This window comes from Nothoprocta perdicaria, unplaced genomic scaffold (assembly GCF_003342845.1).
Source record: "Nothoprocta perdicaria isolate Ctin4 unplaced genomic scaffold, notPer1 scaffold_1, whole genome shotgun sequence".
Lineage (NCBI taxonomy): Eukaryota > Metazoa > Chordata > Aves > Tinamiformes > Tinamidae > Nothoprocta > Nothoprocta perdicaria.
Genome location: NW_020454093.1, coordinates 4,650,581 through 4,669,728, shown reverse-complemented (window position 1 = coordinate 4,669,728; position 19,148 = coordinate 4,650,581). Strand labels below are relative to the sequence as shown.

The 19,148-nt window shown below is 38.2% G+C and overlaps 1 protein-coding gene across 1 annotated transcript in view; it reads left to right on the top strand.

Moving 5' to 3' along the window:
* The first annotated feature begins 2,112 nt into the window (after positions 1-2,112).
* AP3B1 (adaptor related protein complex 3 subunit beta 1) overlaps positions 2,113-19,148 on the top strand; it is a 121,247-nt gene continuing 104,211 nt past the window's right edge. The window contains exons 1-3 of the mRNA XM_026036603.1: positions 2,113-2,234; positions 12,279-12,354; positions 17,021-17,095. Of these exons, the coding sequence (XP_025892388.1) occupies positions 2,113-2,234; positions 12,279-12,354; positions 17,021-17,095 (273 nt within the window). The remainder of the gene's footprint in view (positions 2,235-12,278; positions 12,355-17,020; positions 17,096-19,148) is intronic.

Genomic DNA, 19,148 nt, shown 5'->3' with positions numbered 1-19,148 from the left:
AATCTATGGATCTTACAGATTTGCATAAATGAGCAAGCAGTTTAACGCTCTTACTTCAGAGAACAAGCAGTCTCCAAAGGACCTGGAATAGATCTTAAATACTATGGGCTTAACATAGGATATCTAATCAACTCTTTCTGCACTGTGTGTACCTTATACACACACAAAAGACCCAAGTCAGTGACTCCTTCACATAACTATGTTTGGGAATAAAGTTCAAGTGCTTGCTCAGTTAGATTTCACATAATGTACGATTTGAAGAAATAAGTTGGAGGCAATTTCAAAGAGCTGCTGTTATGAATTCTCAGACTAATATGTAGACCATACCAGTATCCTAAAGATTTTGGAAGAGAAAAGTAACTGTTTTTTCCTCTGGCTCTGATCAAAAACTCCAGCAGTTCAGTCTACTCTGTTATTTGATCTTTCAAAAATCAGCAGCTATGTCTGATCCTGGATTGCTGAGAGACCTACCTCAAGTCAAAGAATACATTATGGGAAGAGCACCAACAGTTACTATAACAGTCTGAGGTAATTATAATGAAGAGATATTACATCTACAGGGAAAGAAATGTAATTAGCTATTATTATAAATAGTGTTGAGGGAATTTAAAAAAGTCTAAAATAATGAATAAAATGGTGACAGTCAAAGATATGCAGGTTGTGACTGGATCAGTGGCTTTTCATGCTAAAAACTTTGGCGTTCAAGGGAGACTATGCTATAAAGGAAAAAAAAAAAGCTGTGAATTATCATAAAATGAAGCTGCAATGTTGAGGCGATAGGGGAAGTTAACTTCTTCCCCTGGAGCACTTTCTTCTGATACTTGGCGATCGCTTCTTAGGTGACAGCTTCTCTTACAGTAGCTTCACTTGCTTCATAAATAATGCATTGGTACCTCCTGTGGTCAAGTTTATTTGCTTGGCAATGACTCAGTTTTGTTCAGAAATTACAAGTTGGCAAAGGACAGGCTGTTTAGAAATACAAAAAAGCTGTTTAGAAATACTATGACAAATCCCTTTCCTCTTTTTTTTTTTTTTTTTTTTTTTTTTTTTTTGGTTTTACCAAGAGCAGACTCAAACATTATTATGATTATTGAAATAAAGCTATTAGTACACACTTCCAATTTTAGCTGTATATAATTAGGCATCTACATTCACAATTTTTTTTTTTTGTAACCTTTTGGAATTTAGTTTGGTTCTCTGAAAAGGATGAACTCCATTAATATAAGTTATGTCAGTAGATGGGCAGAAAGGCATTTTAAAGAACATGGATTATTACTTAAAACATTGGGAAAATGAAGTTATAAAAAGAAACGCGCTTATAGAAGAAATTAAGGGAAACACTCCTCATATAATATCTTTTATATTGCCTGGCCTCACATTCAAGCTGCAGTTGATAATGCAGGGTACACAACCAGTGCTTTAATGGTGAGATTTGCTAATGCTGGAAAAGGCACCATTTCTCTGTCAGGCTATAATATCCTGTGAGCATTTCTTTTTTGTTTCCATTTTTTATGGGCCCTTAGGTCTGGAGGAATTCAGATTGCTCATTGGACTTGGCTTTTAGTAACTTCTTGAACACTCAGCAGCTCTGACGGAAGCTGGGGGCATTACCTAGAAACAACCCTGCAGCAAGGCCAGCATCAAGTCGGCAGTTACTGGCGAGCTGGATAATCTGTCGTGTGCGTTACTGGAAACAATGGGCCAGCTAACAAGGGCTGTAATTCCATTTTTCCTTGGGAACTGCCCGCCATGGCGGTGGAGGACAGAGAATTTCCATTTTTCAGATTGTTTGCGGCAGTGACATGTTCCGCAGCCGCCCCAGAGCGTCGGTATTTGAGACTTTTATTATTTATTTTATTTTTTCTTTCGCCGGATGCAGCGGGGACATCTCTTCCCACCATGGCACTCGGGGCGAGCTCAAAAGGGGCAGCAGGAAACAGCCCCGCGCCGCGAGCCGTTACCCGTGAGGGGAGGGCGGCGCCAACGGCCGCCCCGCCCCGCCCCTCCCCTCCGGTGCCGCCCCGGCCCCCGCGTGACGCGCGCGCGCCGCTTCCGGGAGGGGCGGGGGCGCCGCGGCGGCAAGTTTCGCGGGGCGGCGGTGCCGGTGCTGACATGGCGGGGAACGGCCTGAGCTACAGCGAGCAGGGCGGCGAGGCGGCGCCCGAGCTGGCGCAGGAGGCGGCGCCCACCGCGGCGCCCGCGGCCTTCGGGCTCTTCAGCAGCGACACCAAGAAGTAAGGGGTGGACCGGCACCGGGACTGGACCGGGCCGGGCCGGGCCGGGTCGGGTCGGGGGCGGCCTCGGAGCGCGGGCGGGCGGGCCGGGCACCGGCGGGTTCCTAGCGGTGAAAAGCAGCGCCCCCGGCGCCCGTTTCTGTCGCCTCTCCTCGCTGCGTGGAAAAGTTCGGTTGCTCCACGCCCGCGGCGGCGTGGAAAGCCTCGAAGTTGTTAGGTTAAAAAAAAAAAAAAAAAAAAGTTCATTTAGGGAAAAGAGAGCTGTTTTTGATCTCCTCTGATAACTGACCCCGCTGGCAGTCACTTCCTCGTGCCCTCAAAGGGGCCTTTGGAGAAGATCCCCATGTGGAGGCTGCGGTGGGAAGGGCTGGTGGGAACGAGGCGGCCCACGGGAGGGGAGGGTGGCGCCGGGCTGGTGCCTGGGCCTAGAGCCAAAATGAGGAAATGGGGTAATAAAAACAACCTGGCAAGCAAAAGGAACCCCAAACAGCATAAATGACTGGGACAGAGAGCCTGGAACCCCTTCCTGGGAAGCTGAGTTGGAGAGATGAAGACTGTGCCTGAGCAGAAGGATGGAGAGGCCGAGGGGTTTCCCACAGCAAATCGGACATCTATTCTTGCAGCCAGCCCTCAGGAGGACCGTGAGCTAAGGACTTGTTTGCATTAGGAAATCAATCATTTGTTCTTCAGCCTGATTGCCCTGCACGAAGGGAGCAGCCAAGCCCAGAAGCCTCCCCTGGTGCAGGTGGTTCTGAGCCACCCCAAAGCGGCTCCACGGCTGTGGGGCCGAGCCCTGTGCAGCAGAACCTGCTCGGACTCGGTTTGCTGAAGGACTCGCACTCCTGTTTCTCTAATATCACACTCCAACCTTTACTTTTTCTTTATCCCCCAGTTAAAATTTCCTTCGGGAAATATCCTTTTCGCTGATTTGACCAACATGCCCCTCTCCTGATTTGTGTGTTGTGGTTGCTTTATGTTGCCTCCACTCTTCTCTTGTCCTCTCCTATGGAAACTGGTGTTTTTATATTTTTTTTTTCTGTTTTTTTTTCCAACCTCTGCTCTGCTTTTCCACAGGGTCATTGTCATAATTCTTTATGTAATTTGTTTCTTCCTAAAATCCAGACTTTTTCAGGTTGAATGGTCCAGTCTACATGTTTCTGGATAGAGGAGCAGAAGTGGATGATTTGGGGAGAAAAAAAAAATGAAACTATCTGGTAATCTGGGTGAATAAAACTCAGAAAAACTTGCTCTGTTGGGTCTTTGCATGTGGCAAAGAGACTTCTTGAAATAGGCATTTATTCCCGATTTAAATCTGTGTATGTAAGCCTTTTATATGGATTGGAGAATTGAAGAATGAATGTCATGCAAAAAGGATTATGACATTTGTAAGTTATACAAAGCTGGTGTTCTACCACTAGACTGCAGGTGAGGATTGTTAGAAAAGGAATACTGCATTGTACTCTTTGGAAAATGTGAAAGTCATTTATCAAGCACATTCACAGCATCTGTTCTGCTCTGGTAGTGACACAAGCTTTGTTATTGAGGAAACAAGCAAAACTTACTTTCCTTAACTGAAACAAGTTTTTAAAATAGTGACTGTAGTCCAGATCAAGGACCCTTTATCTTCAAGTGTTTTGGTTTTGTGTTCTTTAAATGGGACAAATCCAGTCCCTCCTTGCTTGGCATGCAGAAAAGTACAAGTTATTTCTTGTTCTGTTGTTTGAAAATAAGATGATATGGGGAAATTTTGCTAGTGAAATTAAAGTACCCTTACAGTTTTTCAGAGTTCTGTTTGTTGATCTCTCTCTGATTGGCACTGCTGTTTGTTTTTGGATATGTTTATGTCCCATATCACTGTGGTGTTTGAGTACTTTTTCCAACAACAAAGCAGTTTGCAGAGAACTTCTCCTCAGGCCTACTGATGAGATAAGTCTGTTTTGTTTTTTTCCTCCACTCTCAGCAAAGTGGAACTGTTGGATGAGAGAACTGCATTTACTTCTTGTAAATGTGAGCAGTGCCCCCATGGTCAAAATATAAATGTTAAGGGATTTTTTCAATTTTTTTTTAATCTCAACCTCTTTGTGTTGTTGTCTTTTTGTCACAAAGGAAGTTAATGCCAGTGCTTCTGGAGATCTAACATTAATTTAGTAGGATAGACTGTTTTCAGTCTTGTGAAAACGTACTGCATAGAAGTCTCAGACAGGTTGCACAAAGAGGCACAAATGACTATCAGTAGACTAAAGCCTGGTGAAGTCCAGAGTTGTCTTCATAAAAACTATTTCTCATCTGAAGTACAAATACTCTGCTAAAGTTCTTGCTGTATAAAAGATCTAAAAGAACATGCTTTGGTGTCAAGAGCCCATGTGTTTTACCCAGCTTGCTCAAGCTTCTTTTGTCTTAAGCCATTATATGATTCATTCATCTATTTTCAATTAAAAATGGAATCTTAAGGTCAGTTAACTATGATAACACTTTCTTTGCATGTCACTATTATTGTTTGTCTGAGGCGCTTGAAATGTGATTTTTGAAATACTTTAAGTCCTTGAAAACTACTTGTCCTGCTGGCATCTAGAATCTGACGAAGTGGGGAGATTTGGTTGTGTAAATAATAGACATGAAATAATCTCTGAAATAACTATCTTGGTACAAGCAAATGTAAAGAGATTGCATGCACCATGTATAAACAGCTTGATTTTTATTAATTACATATTGCACCCAATGTAGTGAAAAAAAGAAAAAGATATTAAAATAGAACCTTGGTCTAATCTCAGTCAGGTAACTGTATAAGTGAGAAATGATTTAGGTTTGTTTTTTAATTTAGGTTGTTTATATATAAAACAAAATTATATATATATATAAAAAACAAAATATTCTTTTATCAACTGACAGCAAGTATGACACAAACATGAGAAGCTGTTTTCTGACTGTTTTTTTCACTGCCCTCTTATTTGAAACATTGTACTCAAAAATAAGAAAGTGGGGACAGCTTTTCCTGTAGCTGTTGAACCTTGACAAAAGGGAATGTATCTTACCTGTTCAGTACCTACTACTTTAAACAAGTGCATTGGTTAGTTGAATCATTTCGAATACATCAGAAATGGATCCCGTTGATAGAGGGCGGAAACTTTGTCTTCCGCTTGTTCTTCTGCTTGTTCTTCCCATATGTGAGTAATTGAGAGCTTTTGGGTAGCTGAGATAAATCGGTCTTGGTTTAGAGCAGGTCCTGTTGCATGGCTGGAAATGCCTCTGTTCTCCACTGCCCCCACCATTCCCCTGATCACACGCGACATCTTTATACAACCTGAGTAAATTCCTAGCCAAATAGACACTTGTTTGTAAACTATGTCCCGAGCATTGATCAGTGCCTGTGTTCTCTAGATACGCGTTCGTGTAACCCACCCTTTTGAAGGAAAGGAGGAGGAATCAGGTTAAGTCTCCAGAGTAATGGAAAGGGTACGTTGTTGCCCATAACAGGAATTTCAGGGGAAAATTCGTGAGAGCTGAAGGTCATGTGAATTGTATAGGTGGGCTGAATCTGTCTTGTAGGCCATAAATTGTTCTCCCTGGTCTGGGTTGGTGGAATCAATAAAGAAAGAACTGCCTAGTTGGAAGACTGTCAAAATCATTTGTGCAGTCTAGAAAGGTCCTGTTTGATGCAGACCTTCTATAAGGTAGTAGGACATTTTGTGTTTGTAGTATTTACTGTTGCTCTATGTAGAGCTAAAAGTTTAATTAATTTCAACATTTAAGAAAGACTAGAAGAGAGAATTAGTGACTCAGAAGCAATGTGTAATTGCCTGTGTCAGGATGCAGCTTATACTACCTGCAATTGAATGTAGTTGGACACATGATTTTCATCTATATTTACCTTTTTATCTGTATGTAATGACGTTTGGTTCTTCTAAACAATATGCTTTCAGCAGTAAAACTAATTGTTGCTCAATCCAAACCAAAGTAAAAACTTACAAGCAAACCACATGAAGACCATCAGTAGATGCTGATAAGTATAGTATTGAAGCAGATGGCAAAATCTGCAGCGTTTTCAACTTCACTGATTAGCATCTTTAAGCTAGATCCCTGCCAAACAAAATACACTTGTAATTTGTTAAGTTGTTCTTCTCCCCTCCTGCAGATCTGGCTCATGCATTCTGTTTTCATGCATTTTCTGATAAATATCAGACAAGATTTTTTTCTCTCTGAAATTTTCAAGCCTATTTTGCACCAAACTGATCTAAGATGGTAATTTCATTAAAATACTAATTTTCCAATCTTCCACTTGGAAGACTTTTTGGAGAAAAAAAAAGTCATCAGAGCTAAAAACTTACTTACAACAGCTGCCGGGGATGTTCTTGGAGTCTTAAATTAATCTACTTTTGCCTTGGCATATCCTCTTCAGCCAGTCATGGAAAGCTTGTCTAGATAGGCACTTAAGAAATTCTTGGAGGAGATTCCAGCCCTAATATTCAAACTTGCTGCATGTGCTAGTTCATTGGCAAGTCTGTCTTCTTTCCCATCTGTTGCAATGGCTTTATGCCCGCTAATAGGGTGATGTACTAGTATCAGCAGGGCGTATAAGCCAGGAAAGATGAATGGTTTGGATGAACTGACAACTCTACAAGATAAAAATTTGAACTCTGTAGTAGGTATCATGATAGTAACTAAATGTAATGGGAGAACGGGAGTATGGTATTGCAGTCTCTGCCTTCAGCAGGTATCAACCAGATTTAATGGCTAGTGATGCACAAAAATTTGTTTTCCTGCCACGACGTTGCCATGTGTGAGGATATAAGCAATGAGCTGTTGATTTGCTCTGATTCTCTGTTATGCAGTCATTACAACTTTTTTTGAGGCTTTTTTAATCTCTCAGAAAGGTAATCATTACAGTTTAAGGCCTTCGTTGCAGTTTCAGCCTATTTCTTATGTTGCCTCATGTTGGCTTTAGACATTTGTTATCGTCTGCACCATAAATGATACTAGTGCAACAGAAGCTTGGAATTAAAAAAAAAAAAAAAAAAAAAAAAATTACCTGTCTTCATTTTACTTTCTGAAGGGCTATCCTTGTCCAATATCCTTTTTTCCTCCTTTTCCTGGCAATAGCTGATCTTGGTTTACAGCCTTCTCTACGTATTTCTGCTTGATGTCGTGTTAGCTTGTGCTCTGGTTGCAGCTTTGGAGGTGTTGGCTGCTGACATCTGCCTTGATGTTGATGACAGCAGCAGCTTCCAGATGCTTGTGTGCTGGAATCCTCAAGCCTAGTTCAGGTGTCACAGTATGATACCATTGAACTAGAGAGAGATACTTTATTGTGTTTCAATTTTACACTTTTATGCATGCTTGCATACTCAGTAGGTTGAGACTGTACTTAGTGCTCTAGATGCTTTGAGCATGTTGTGACAGGGTAGTCATTACTGAGATATGATCCTGCTGGCTGGACTGCACTCTGCATTGTTCATTTCTGTGCCTTACAGTGTGCCGTAGTTACCCTGTTTTGCTATCTGCCCTTTATACTGAGTTTCCTTTTGGCACAGTATTTTTGTTGTTCAGATTGATGTGGCTGTAATCAACAGCTGTTTTCTCTTAACTTCTCTTGAAAACGCAATGCTTTTTGCTCTCAGAGTTGCCTAACTTGAGTCTCCCTTGAAATAATAGTTCTATCTCGGTGTTGTGAATTGGCAATACATATAAAATTGCAACAGGAGAGGAAGGCAGTACTGAATAGCACCACGAGATGTCGTGCAAACAGTTTGTGGTGTGAAGTGCTCACAGTGAAATTCAGGATTCTGTAATTTCCTGCTAGAGGGAGAGCCCAAATGTAAAGCAAAAGGAACTTTCTCAGTCCTTTCTTAGGACTTCACTACGCTACAACAGCAAAAACCAGCTGCTGCTCTGTTAATGTGACTTTTCTGGTTTGAGCCTGGTAACGCTTGTGATGTTTTGCGCTTTGTATTAGAACATTTTACTAAATATTTCATTATACTGCAAACAGAAGTCTCTTAATATGCTATGATTGAAAGTATGTAATCCAAACTGAAGTGCAAGAACAACATCGTTGATGTGCTATAACTGAAAGCATGCAATAGATTGAGAATTTAAGAAACAAATTAATGCAACCATTTAAAATGGGACATTTGTTGCGCTCACTCTATTTCTGATGGTCTCAGAACTAAGGCAGCTTGTTTTGTTCCCCGCAGTGGATTTGTGTTCAATGTCTCCTGTATCTTATTCGTGCAGTAACCCAGTGCTGTCCCTGTTTGTGAAGAGCCTCAGTTTCACTGCCAGTTTTTGATTACTTTTATCTTAGATTGCCCTTTCTGTCATTTCTAGGTGATAAAATTAGGTCCCAGGTTTTGGGGGCATACATACAGAATGGGAAAACATAGTAATCTTATCTTTCTAGAGACAAAAGGCTGATAAACTTCAAGAAGCAAAGCTTTTGTGGCTAAAGAATCACTGGTTGCTTGCTGGGCTCCCATTGCAGTATTGATATTATGAAACTTATACTTCTGTTTTTTTACAAATAATACATTAAGATTATTAGCTCAGTTCAGTAGCTGCATGCAGTTGAAATGTAGCAAACATTGACAATTGCTTCTATATCAAATATTTGTTTCTATTATAGAATTATGCTTCTGTATTATGTTATTACTGAATGGTGTTATAGTAATTACTATTTCTGTACTACTAAAATAGGAGGTATAATAAGTGTGCATCTCCCCAGAGCGGACTAAACATTTTCTTATCAGTAGCACTTGCTCAGTTGTTGTGGGTGCAGTGACAAATGAGTTGCCACGCATTACTGATTACTGTTTTTGCTCTGATTAAATGGTCTTTGTAGTTAAAGTTTCAGGGTTGTTGCTAGAGAAGATGAGTCAGCCAAGAAGGGAGACTTATTAGAGGCACAGTTGGATTAAACTTGAGTGAAATACATTTATGCCTGGCCTTTTTGGTTTTGCAAAAGAGGCAAGATGCAAGTTTTTGTGACCTAGTGTGCTTTAACAAGAGTATAGTGGTTTTTAAAATATTCAGTGGTCAGTTTTTGGGGAAGTTGTTTTGCCTCTTTCTACATTTGCAGAAAATGGGCTCAGAGTGGCAATGTATTTATTCTTTGTGTAATTTTTTTGCACTTACTGTAGTTACATAACCCTTACTGTTATGCTTAATATAACTCAATATTATCCATTAATTATCAGATTAGGCTGTTTTAACCTACAATAGAACTCATGTTTCAGTGCTCTGTAACGTGTGCCTAACCACGTAGGTTAAAACTACCCCCCAAGTTTGAGAGGGAGAAGTATTGATGCAGCTGGACTCTTGCTCACACTTTCCTGAGCTGTTGGCAGGTGGACATAAATGATAAAGGCATTTATTAGCTTTGTGCACTGACGACCTGTCACTTCAACATAACTAATGAATGTAGAAACATGGAAACACTCTTGAGACTTGCATTTATACTTTCTGTTTTAAAGGATTTTGCTCAGGAAACTGAAATTTCCTTAAATCTTCTAAATGTTCAGAAGATGAAAACACTGCTGTACTGTACAATATACCATACAATATAAAAGTACAAATACTATGAAAGACTGAAAGTTGCCTTTACCATTGTTAGTTAAGGCTCCTGGTAAGTGTTGATTTTGGAGGGAAATGACCTTTGAAATCTGCATAGAGTGTTTATTTCTGGAAGTTAAAACAGCAAGGGAGTGGGTCTCCTGTTGCATAAAGATTCTCAGCAGGCAAACTTGACTGATCGCATTCCTTTTTTTTTCTTTAAAATATTGTGCTTAAAAGAATGGAACAAAATTCTACGATGATGGGTAAAATAAATGAGGTTTCTTGCACTATTAAATCTGTTCTTAAAGGGGAGAGCTTTGATGTTACTCTGAAACCATATTGGAGTATAGAGGAAAAAGGACTTGTGGCTTCTACCGATGATCAATGTGCATTAATGGAACAATATTTAACTCTGTAAGTATTTGATGCTTGCTATGACTAGATTGTAATCCAGATTAGAAAATAGTTGGTAGAATGATTAGATCATTCTAATTAGATGAAGAAATTAATTTCCAAATTAATTCATCAAGAACATTCGGTGGTAAGCAAATCTTAATCACTTAATTTCATTGCTTTGTTTCTTTTCTGTTAACATTTCACATACTTTTAATAGTAATACATGAGAATTTTTTTGCAAGCAGTTAGAAATACATTTCGTCCTTAAGTACATTATTATTTATTTTGTCTAGGAGTACCTTTGTATCTTAAATGCAGCTTGGTTTCATCTCTCTACCCCTTTATTTTCTTTTTCTCTTCACTGGTAATTTAGAATCCTGTGACTGCACTTTTGTCATTTCCAACTGCTGGGAGCTGTTGTATTGTTTAGCAGAATATTTGGTGGTTAGTGTGAGTGTGAAGTGGAATCTTGTGCTGTATATTTTTTTTTTCCACTTACAGGTATTTTCTGATTTGTGATTTCCAAATTATGTTGACATTGTCTTTTTTTTTCACTTTATACCTAGTATTTTCATTAACAGATGTAGTCCCACACTTGTTTCTTACGCAGCTTCTCTGTGGCCTAGTTTTATTAATTTAACATTTTTTTAATTATTATTTCTTCAGGCAAGTCTTTATTTAAATTTGTTTTCATTAATCTATAACATATGAATTGGAAAAGATATCATATGGTGTTCTGAAATCAGAAATGATTAGACCAGTAGATCGTCTTTGTTTAGAAAATTAACTCCTGAAAAATAGTTGCTTGGTCGTGCCAAGGAACTGAAGCATCCTCCTACCAATCCTATGATGAACGAAGTGATCACAATTTACTAATTCAGTACTTTTATTCAGTACCTTTTGCTGATGTTTCCATCTCAACTTCTGCCTGAGGAGGTGAAATGGTTTTAAGAAACTGGAAGCAACAGGTCCTGTCTTAGTGCAGTCTTACTGCTGTGTCATTAGCAGTTGCGTTGCATAGTTTCCTTTATAAACTAAATTTGAAAATTAAGGATTAAAACCTAAGCAGAGTGTATTAGAAGTTTCTGAAACTGAACGTATGTCCCAAGTGAGATGTTTCAAGCTAATGTGAAAGAAATGAGTATTGTTGTATAGGCTATGAGGAATAGGAAGAAAGGGAGAGAAGAACAGGGTGAAGTGAATTGCCAAAAATTAAATCATGTTAACCTTTCTAGAAAGTCTATGAGTTACAAACAGATCTTCAGATGTAGATTAGAAGAGAGAGAGAGAAGGCAAATAGTTATAGAATCATATGTAGATAACTTTTTAACAAGTTATTGATTTTTTGACATCTAAAATATGGGGTTTCATGGGGTTCATGGGGTTTGTAAATTTGAAAGACATTTCAAGTTTATTGGAATTTTATGGCTGTTGTCTTGTAATTAATATTTTCATGTTGGAATGCTGCTTATCTGTAAGAAGTATTTGTACATCAGATGTGTGTAACCCTGTGGCCCTCTTAATCTTGTGGGCTGTAGAATAGCTGTGCCACTGACCTGTAGGATAGATGTTCTGAAGGCAGCTAATAGAAATCTGCTAACTGGAGAAACTGGTGGAGAGAGATAATACAGTGTGGTCTTGATTACTGTTGAAATTGAGACCATCACAGAACTGCAGAATGAAACCTGCTGTTACATACTGAAACCTGCTATTAGGCTTTTCAATAATTTGCCTAAGTCCCTATTATATTCCAGTGGGAGTGTCTCGGCCTCAGGGTATTACATCTGGCCCCCTTTCAAAAAACATGAATGAATCAGTTTGAACTGTTGTTGCCTCAGAACTTCCAGCTTTCAGGCAAGGACAGAGCTCATAGTGGGATGAAGTTGTAAGTGCTCACAGTATTGGTGAAAACTGAGAGATTCTGTTACTAAATGCTCAATTTGTTATTCAAGGCCAGGATATTAATGAAACTTTAAAAAGGGTAAGAAGCAGTGCTTCATTTTAAATTGCTGAAATAATTTGAGAATATAAAAATGATATTTTGTTTTTATTATATTTTCTCTAATTGATTTTTTCTGTTATTTTATATTCTTTCTACAGAAATGAAGACCTAAAGCAAATGTTGGAAAGCAGTAAAGATTCTTCTAAGCTGGATGCTATGAAAAGGATTGTTGGGGTATGTATGTGTGTTTTTCAGTTTTTTTCTTCATCTTTGGACATGAATACTGTTTTCACTTTACAACTCCCCTGCTAAATTAATGTTTGAATATAAGTGGTATTGAAAATCTACTGTGAAGTACTTTTTTTTTAAATTGAAACTTGTATTTAAAAGTGTATAGTTGCACATATTTTGGTGATAGTTGTGTAACAATGTCAATATGGCTATAAACTGTTTTCAATAGGGAGGCTATCAAGTCCATATGTTAAATCAAAGGTATTTCTGCAGAGCCTTCGGTTTTCATCTTAGTTCAGTATTTGGGAAACTGCAGAAACTTGCTGAGTTAAAATGACAATTTGCAATCAATATGCTTTTACTGGTTTTGATCTTACGTAGTTTTTTTAAAGTATTTGATAGCGTTTGGAGTGAATTGTGCACCTGTGGTGATTAAAACAATCTTTAACACTGTTATGTGTTGAAGTCTGCAAGCTGAATTCGGTGAAGAAGTTTAAGCTCCTTTATTTCTTCTTAAAGATATTGAAAGAATAGTGCTAAAGAAACCTCTTCAGTGTTCACTTAATTTGTAACTCTGGGACATCTGCAGTTTCCTTCTCTCATTGTTCCTTTAGTTTTATGTGTGTTTATTTTGCTAAATGAGACCCAGTCCCCTCTGAGAATGCGCTAAAGACAGCGGGTACAGGGCAAGGATTTTCACCTGTGCTTGGAAACTCTTGCAGCTGTGAGGGGAAACTATTCTGTATGTGTGTGTTCATCAATTAGGGAATAAAAGCTAAATCAGATTTGTTTATACTTTAAAGCCAAGTTTTATAAATAGAACTTTATTAACAATTAACAAGTATGTAATTTCATGGAGTTGGTGATGTTAGTTAGGGCTAATGGTCCTTGATGGGCCTGGTTGAGGGGGATCAGGTTCAAGAGCCCTTTGGTAAGGAAACCAGAGGCGAATTGAACATCTTTCTCCTGGACCCCCATTTTCAGCTCAAGATCATATCCTTTTATAAGATATTTGCAGTTCTAGACAATCTCCAACCCAACAAACTTCACAGGCCAGGCCTGTGACTTTGCACAATTAGCATAAGGCTGGTAACACTGGTGCAGTTGCTCTTACTGGGCCACTGAGTGTAAAGATGCTTCTTACTTCTTTATTGGTTATTCTGTATTAGTGTGCTTACAGCTGAGTTTAAAAGAAAAGCTAATATTAATCAAATCCTGCTTACTGTGCTTCTGTTTATTGGGGGAAGCAACAGGCCACAGCTTAGGCTGCATAATGAATCATTCTGTGTTCTTTTGAAAGCTGCAAACATCATCAGTTCCCCACTTGAAATACTTCGAGGCAAATGGTCTTTGTTTCTGCATTTGCAGAATGTAGGTCTGTACAGGAGGATACAGTGATTTTTATCAAACATTGTGTTAATATAAAGGCTTCCAGAAATTGTGATTGTTACACAGTGGTTTAAGTGATTTTTCACTGTGCTACATGAAAACGTTTGAGATTCTCTTCGGACGCCTTAAGTGCATGGCACAGGAGTGTGTGGCTGTTGCACAAGACTTGGTGTAGATTCACAGATTCACAGAATATTTAAGGTTGGAAGGGACCTCTAGAGATCATCTAGTCCAACCTTCCTGCTCAAGCAGGCACACCTACAGCATGTGGCACAGGGTGGCATCCAGGCGGGTTTTGAAGACCTCCAGAGTAGGAGATTCCACAACCTCCCTGGGCAAATGTAGACACAGTTATCACTTGAGGTGGTGAAAAGAGGGCAGTGCCTTATTTCAACATGTTATGTGTGTGCGTATGGTTTCTTCTCCTATGTCTCTCTTCTTTGGAGCCACAGAGAAGGAACACATCTGGTTTTATCTGAAGCTGAGGAATGGCTTTATAATTGTATGTGGATCTTGAGGGTAGGCGGGTTTATGTGTTGCCAACACCCTTGCAAAGGTTTTAATTATTTGGGTTTGAGTTTCTGGGGGAACATCCGATGTGAATATCTGTATGAACAGCAGCGTGACAGAGCATAATTACTGCTCAGCATCACTCTTTCCCCTTTAATCTGCATCAGTGCTGCCAGATGTTGAGTGTTACTAAAGGAAGCAGTCTGGCACACAGGTAGCAGAAGCGGGGATATAACGGAAGGTATGTAAAGCAGCTGGGAAGAGGTCAGCATGAGCGAGTCCTTATGTAGTGGATGTGTTTTCCAGAGTTACAAAGGAGCTCTGTGTCAGAGTATTGTATAACATGCTGAGCCCATACAGTACTTGACCCTACACTTATATACAGAAAAAGCTGTCCAGTGCAATAGCTTTCTCACTCTTTTTAATATACTTCAAAGGTTGAATCTTGTTCCTCTGTGTAAGAACAGGGAAAAGTACCAGGAGAAGGCTTTTTATAGCCTGTTTCCTTCCCTTTTTAGCTGGCTTGCAAACTCTCTGCTGGAGAGAAGGAAATTCTCTGCAAACAAACAAATACAGCCTGCAGGCAGTGACTGTTAAGCATGTAACTTACAATGTAATTTCAAGTATAGAAGTAATTTCTTGTTGATATTTTCACTTCCTGTCTGTTTAAGGCTATTCTCAAATAAAAAATGCATATATATTGTTTTACTATGATCAAATAACAAGTGGTATTTTTTTAAATCAGTAAATTATTTTTTCTTATGTGCATAAAGGATTTCTTACTTAGATATCATAATTCCAGTCTGTGCAAGTTTAGCAACAAAATTGCTTTAGAAATGTTTAGGAATAAATTTGGAGTATATTTAGTATTGTGCATGAAAGCAGTGCTGATACTTCCATTTAAGACTTGCTGCTGACATTAAAATGACCGAGGTGCTCTTGTTAGCATGTCAAACCTGACCTTTCTACCCCTCTAAATTTTTCATCTAAGAAAAATCTCAGCAAAATTTCCCTTTTTCAGAATTCCAGGGTTTGTTATTTTGGGAGCAATCATATGCCTAGTATCCCACAGTAAAGTGCTTGTCTGTCTGTGTCTGTCTCTCTCCAAAAGAGCAAAATGAGAAGTTTAGTGCAGCCTGCCATGTACCCTGTGTATGTTCTGTGAGCAGAAAGCATGGAGCCTTGTGGGCAGATGGAGCGTTTCTTGCAGAAGAAAGTTCCTGCTCGTGCAGGAGCTCTAGTGACATGAGACTTGCCCCAACTGGAGAATGTCAAGGCACAGCAGCAAAGCTGACCTAATAACCCTTAGCCTTGGAAAGGATTGTTACCGTTCTTCCAGATTAATGATCCATGGGCAAAGAAGGATTTACGCTAATCATTATGACTTAATGAGTCAAAATGCACCCTTTTAAAAGACCCTAAATACATATATTTACATGGTACACTGGAGCTGTTACGATTGGTCGGTTAAATAATGCAAGCAACACGTAATTTCCCTAATAAGGAGTAGCATTGTGATTGTAATTTAAAATTGATTGAAGAATCATCCTTATTTTTGAGTAAGTTCTATTACATCAAGATACAGTAATGATAATAAGCTCCTCTGTGATACTTATCTTCATTGCATCTTGTTACAAAGCTCTGCTTGATCCTGGTCATTTTGAAATTGGCATTTGTTATAAAGAACCCAATCTTAGTAACAGTAGTTTCTTTTAGATTCTTAATTAAAAATCCCAGAAACCCATACAATACTTTTTTTTTTTTCCCTCTCTCTCCTCCTTCCTCTTGTGTCACTTGTTGGTCTTAATTTTTTTTGGAGAGAGCAGATGTATTTAAGGTAATTACATTTAAAATGTTATATTAGCTGGTCTTAAACTCTTTCAAAAGATTTAGGGATAGTTTGAATTTCAAATCCTCTCTCTATATATATTTAACTTTTCTTTTTCTGATATGCTAACAGGCAGTTTTTCAGACATTGCCTAGTTTTACCTTTTCTTTTCTTGCCTTTACTGAATGAAATCTAAGTTCCTTATGCCTTTGCTATGTTTTACCAATAAGATGTATATTTAGTTTGTATCTCTTCTATATGAAGTTTGCTCGGCTGCTTGAACTTGAACAGTGGTGAGGTTGTGAGATAGTTTTGAAAAATTGTGATTATATTTGCAAAACTGTATATTGTATATATACATTACTGGACTGTAACACTGTACTGGAACTCTGCATATTTGATAGTGCTTTTACCTTATTTATTTTTGTTCCATATACCATGTTATGGAAACTAACTTTGTCTTGGTGTGATGTCTATTTGACATTGATTCTTCTTTTTGTTTTCTTTTTCTTTCCTTTTTTTTTTTTTTTTTTTTTTTTTTGTTTTCCCCTTCTTCTGTTGCACATTAAAATCCCATTTCTGGGAGGGCAACAGGGCTTCAGGATGTATGTAATTTGTCCTAGAGTCTTGGTTTAAACTAAACTTGCTCCTTTTTGCAAGCAAATGTCTAAGCTGATGGTGTTTCTGTTTTTTCCAGGAAGGAAAGGCAAGCTCCCAAAATGGAATGTAAAGATTTTAGAATGAGCAAGTTCTTTGTTGTAAAGTCACTAAAAAACATTAACAATGGTTTGTAATATGGTAGTCATTGCTTCTTACTGTATTGCTGTCTAACATTCAGTGATTTCTGTTCTACAGTTTGTGTCCCATGAATCAATTTCAGGTACAAACAAAGAAGAAATGCACATATGGAGTAATATATATCTTAACTTTTTTTCTTTTTAGATGATTGCAAAAGGAAAAAATGCTTCAGAGTTGTTTCCTGCTGTTGTGAAGAATGTTGCCAGTAAAAATATCGAGGTATTCCTGTAGCTCATTAAATATACTGTTATAAAAGATTCTTCTTTGTGAAAATTGTAATTGTATCTGTGACTTCATAAACCATAAAATATCTGTAGTATTTTTTGATAGTTTATTTTTTAAACTGGAACTTCTCGGAATTTAAATTCAGTGACTAGTTTTATAGAAACTGTTCGTCATACAAAAAATGGACACTTACTGGAATTCAGTTTGGAGAGAAGTAATAACTTTACAGGAGCAGAGGGAAATGACTTTCAAGAGAACTGTTTAGAGAAACTTTGTAGAAAAATAGGGCGGTACCAAAATTCTCCTTTTTCTTGTGAAGTCGCTTCCTGTATTGGGAAGAATTTTCCTTTGAAGAATTATGAAAGGAGTGATAGGAAGAAACCAATGTGCTGGAGAACACTTACACTTCCCATGAAAGTGCGCAAAGGGTGCAAAGATGGCAAGACCAGGATCTTTCAGGACTTACTGCAATTACTTTAATAGGCATTGTGAATACAATTTTAATAGGTGATGAAAGATACAGAGAACTATGTCTATTTTAATTTTAAATAAAAAGTAGTCAAATACATCCTCTTTCCATTTAAGTTAAAATTTTTGTACTGTAAGTCTAGTTTTGAATTCTTTAAAGCTGTTGACAGAACGGGGTGCTTTAAAGTATTCCTGAAAAGAGTGTTTATGAGATTATTGATTGCTGTTAAATACTATCAGAAAACTTCCTTATATATGTTTTATAGACTTTTTTGTTATGTTTTAGAACAAATGGATAATTATGAGTTCACATGTTTTTTGTCATATGGTAGTTAAAAGTTCCCTCATAGCATTTTTTTTCTGCAGTTCAGCACTGAGATATGCTTGTGGGAGGAGGAGATTGAAAAGATAATAGGGCATTCAGGAAAAAAACAGCTGCCTGTTTTTTTTCCTTTATCAAGATGAGAGTTATTGGATGACAAATTTAGTTGATATAGCTACCCTCAGAGCCAAGCAGTTAACTTCTGTCTCTAAGAAACCTATAATATGATTCACTTTTAAGCTAGTTTTGATGTTGCTGCAAATTAATTGGAATGGTTTAAGTTAGATTCTTGCTATGTTGCATCTGATAACTCATTATTTTTTGCACTCTCTATAAGAATTCTCACAAAAATTGGTCTGTACGAATCACTACGATGAGTAGCATAAAATGCCCCAGTTATCTAAGTGACTTTGCTGCCCAGAAATGGCTGCTGTTTTCTTTTAACCATGCTTAGTGGCCTGATAGAGGGAAATGGAGGTGAAGAAGCGGTAGAACACGTTCATTTGCCTTAAGAGAAGCAAAGGGCATCTTATTGTTTACACAAGTGCCTTGTGATTTTTATTTTTCTAAGTACACACTGCCCTCAAGTTGATTGTGTGCATCATGTCATTGAATGGTAAGGATACAAGAAGTGACCTAATAAGCAATTGGTGGTATAGAACAAAAATAAGTCTTGGTCAATAGCTCATGGAGTTTGATGTGCTTATATTGATAAACTAATTAAACAGATCTGCCTGTGTTCCTCAAGCCTAATGTGCCCCTGTTATGATTAGTTTTATAGAAAGGAGCATTTTAACATTGAATGAAGGTAAATGATAAAAGAACAGTGTAGTCACGGAGCCCTGAGTGCTTCCATTTCTAGTCACAGAGTGATTTCAAGGAAAGGAGGCTTTCTTTGCACACCTGCAGTCATTCAGTGCATAGGCCTCTTGTGGTCAATGTTGATTGCTGCTTGTCTGTAGCTGAACAACAAATAATTTAGGGTGGTGTAACCTTCTGTGATTTAATATTCTGCTTTTTGCCAGAGCTGGCACAAAGATAAGTCTTCTGATAGTGACAGTAATTATAGCACAGCTGTAGTTGAGGGTCTTTCAGAGTTTTCATTATAAACCCCAATAGTCTGTTTACAACTCAAATCTAAAAAATGTGTTCAATGCTTACTTGACGCACAGTGGCCATGAGGGGGTAAAAGGAATTAAATTGAAAATTCTCCTCCTCCCTGCATCACATTGAGGTATTCTTCATTTTGAAGCATTG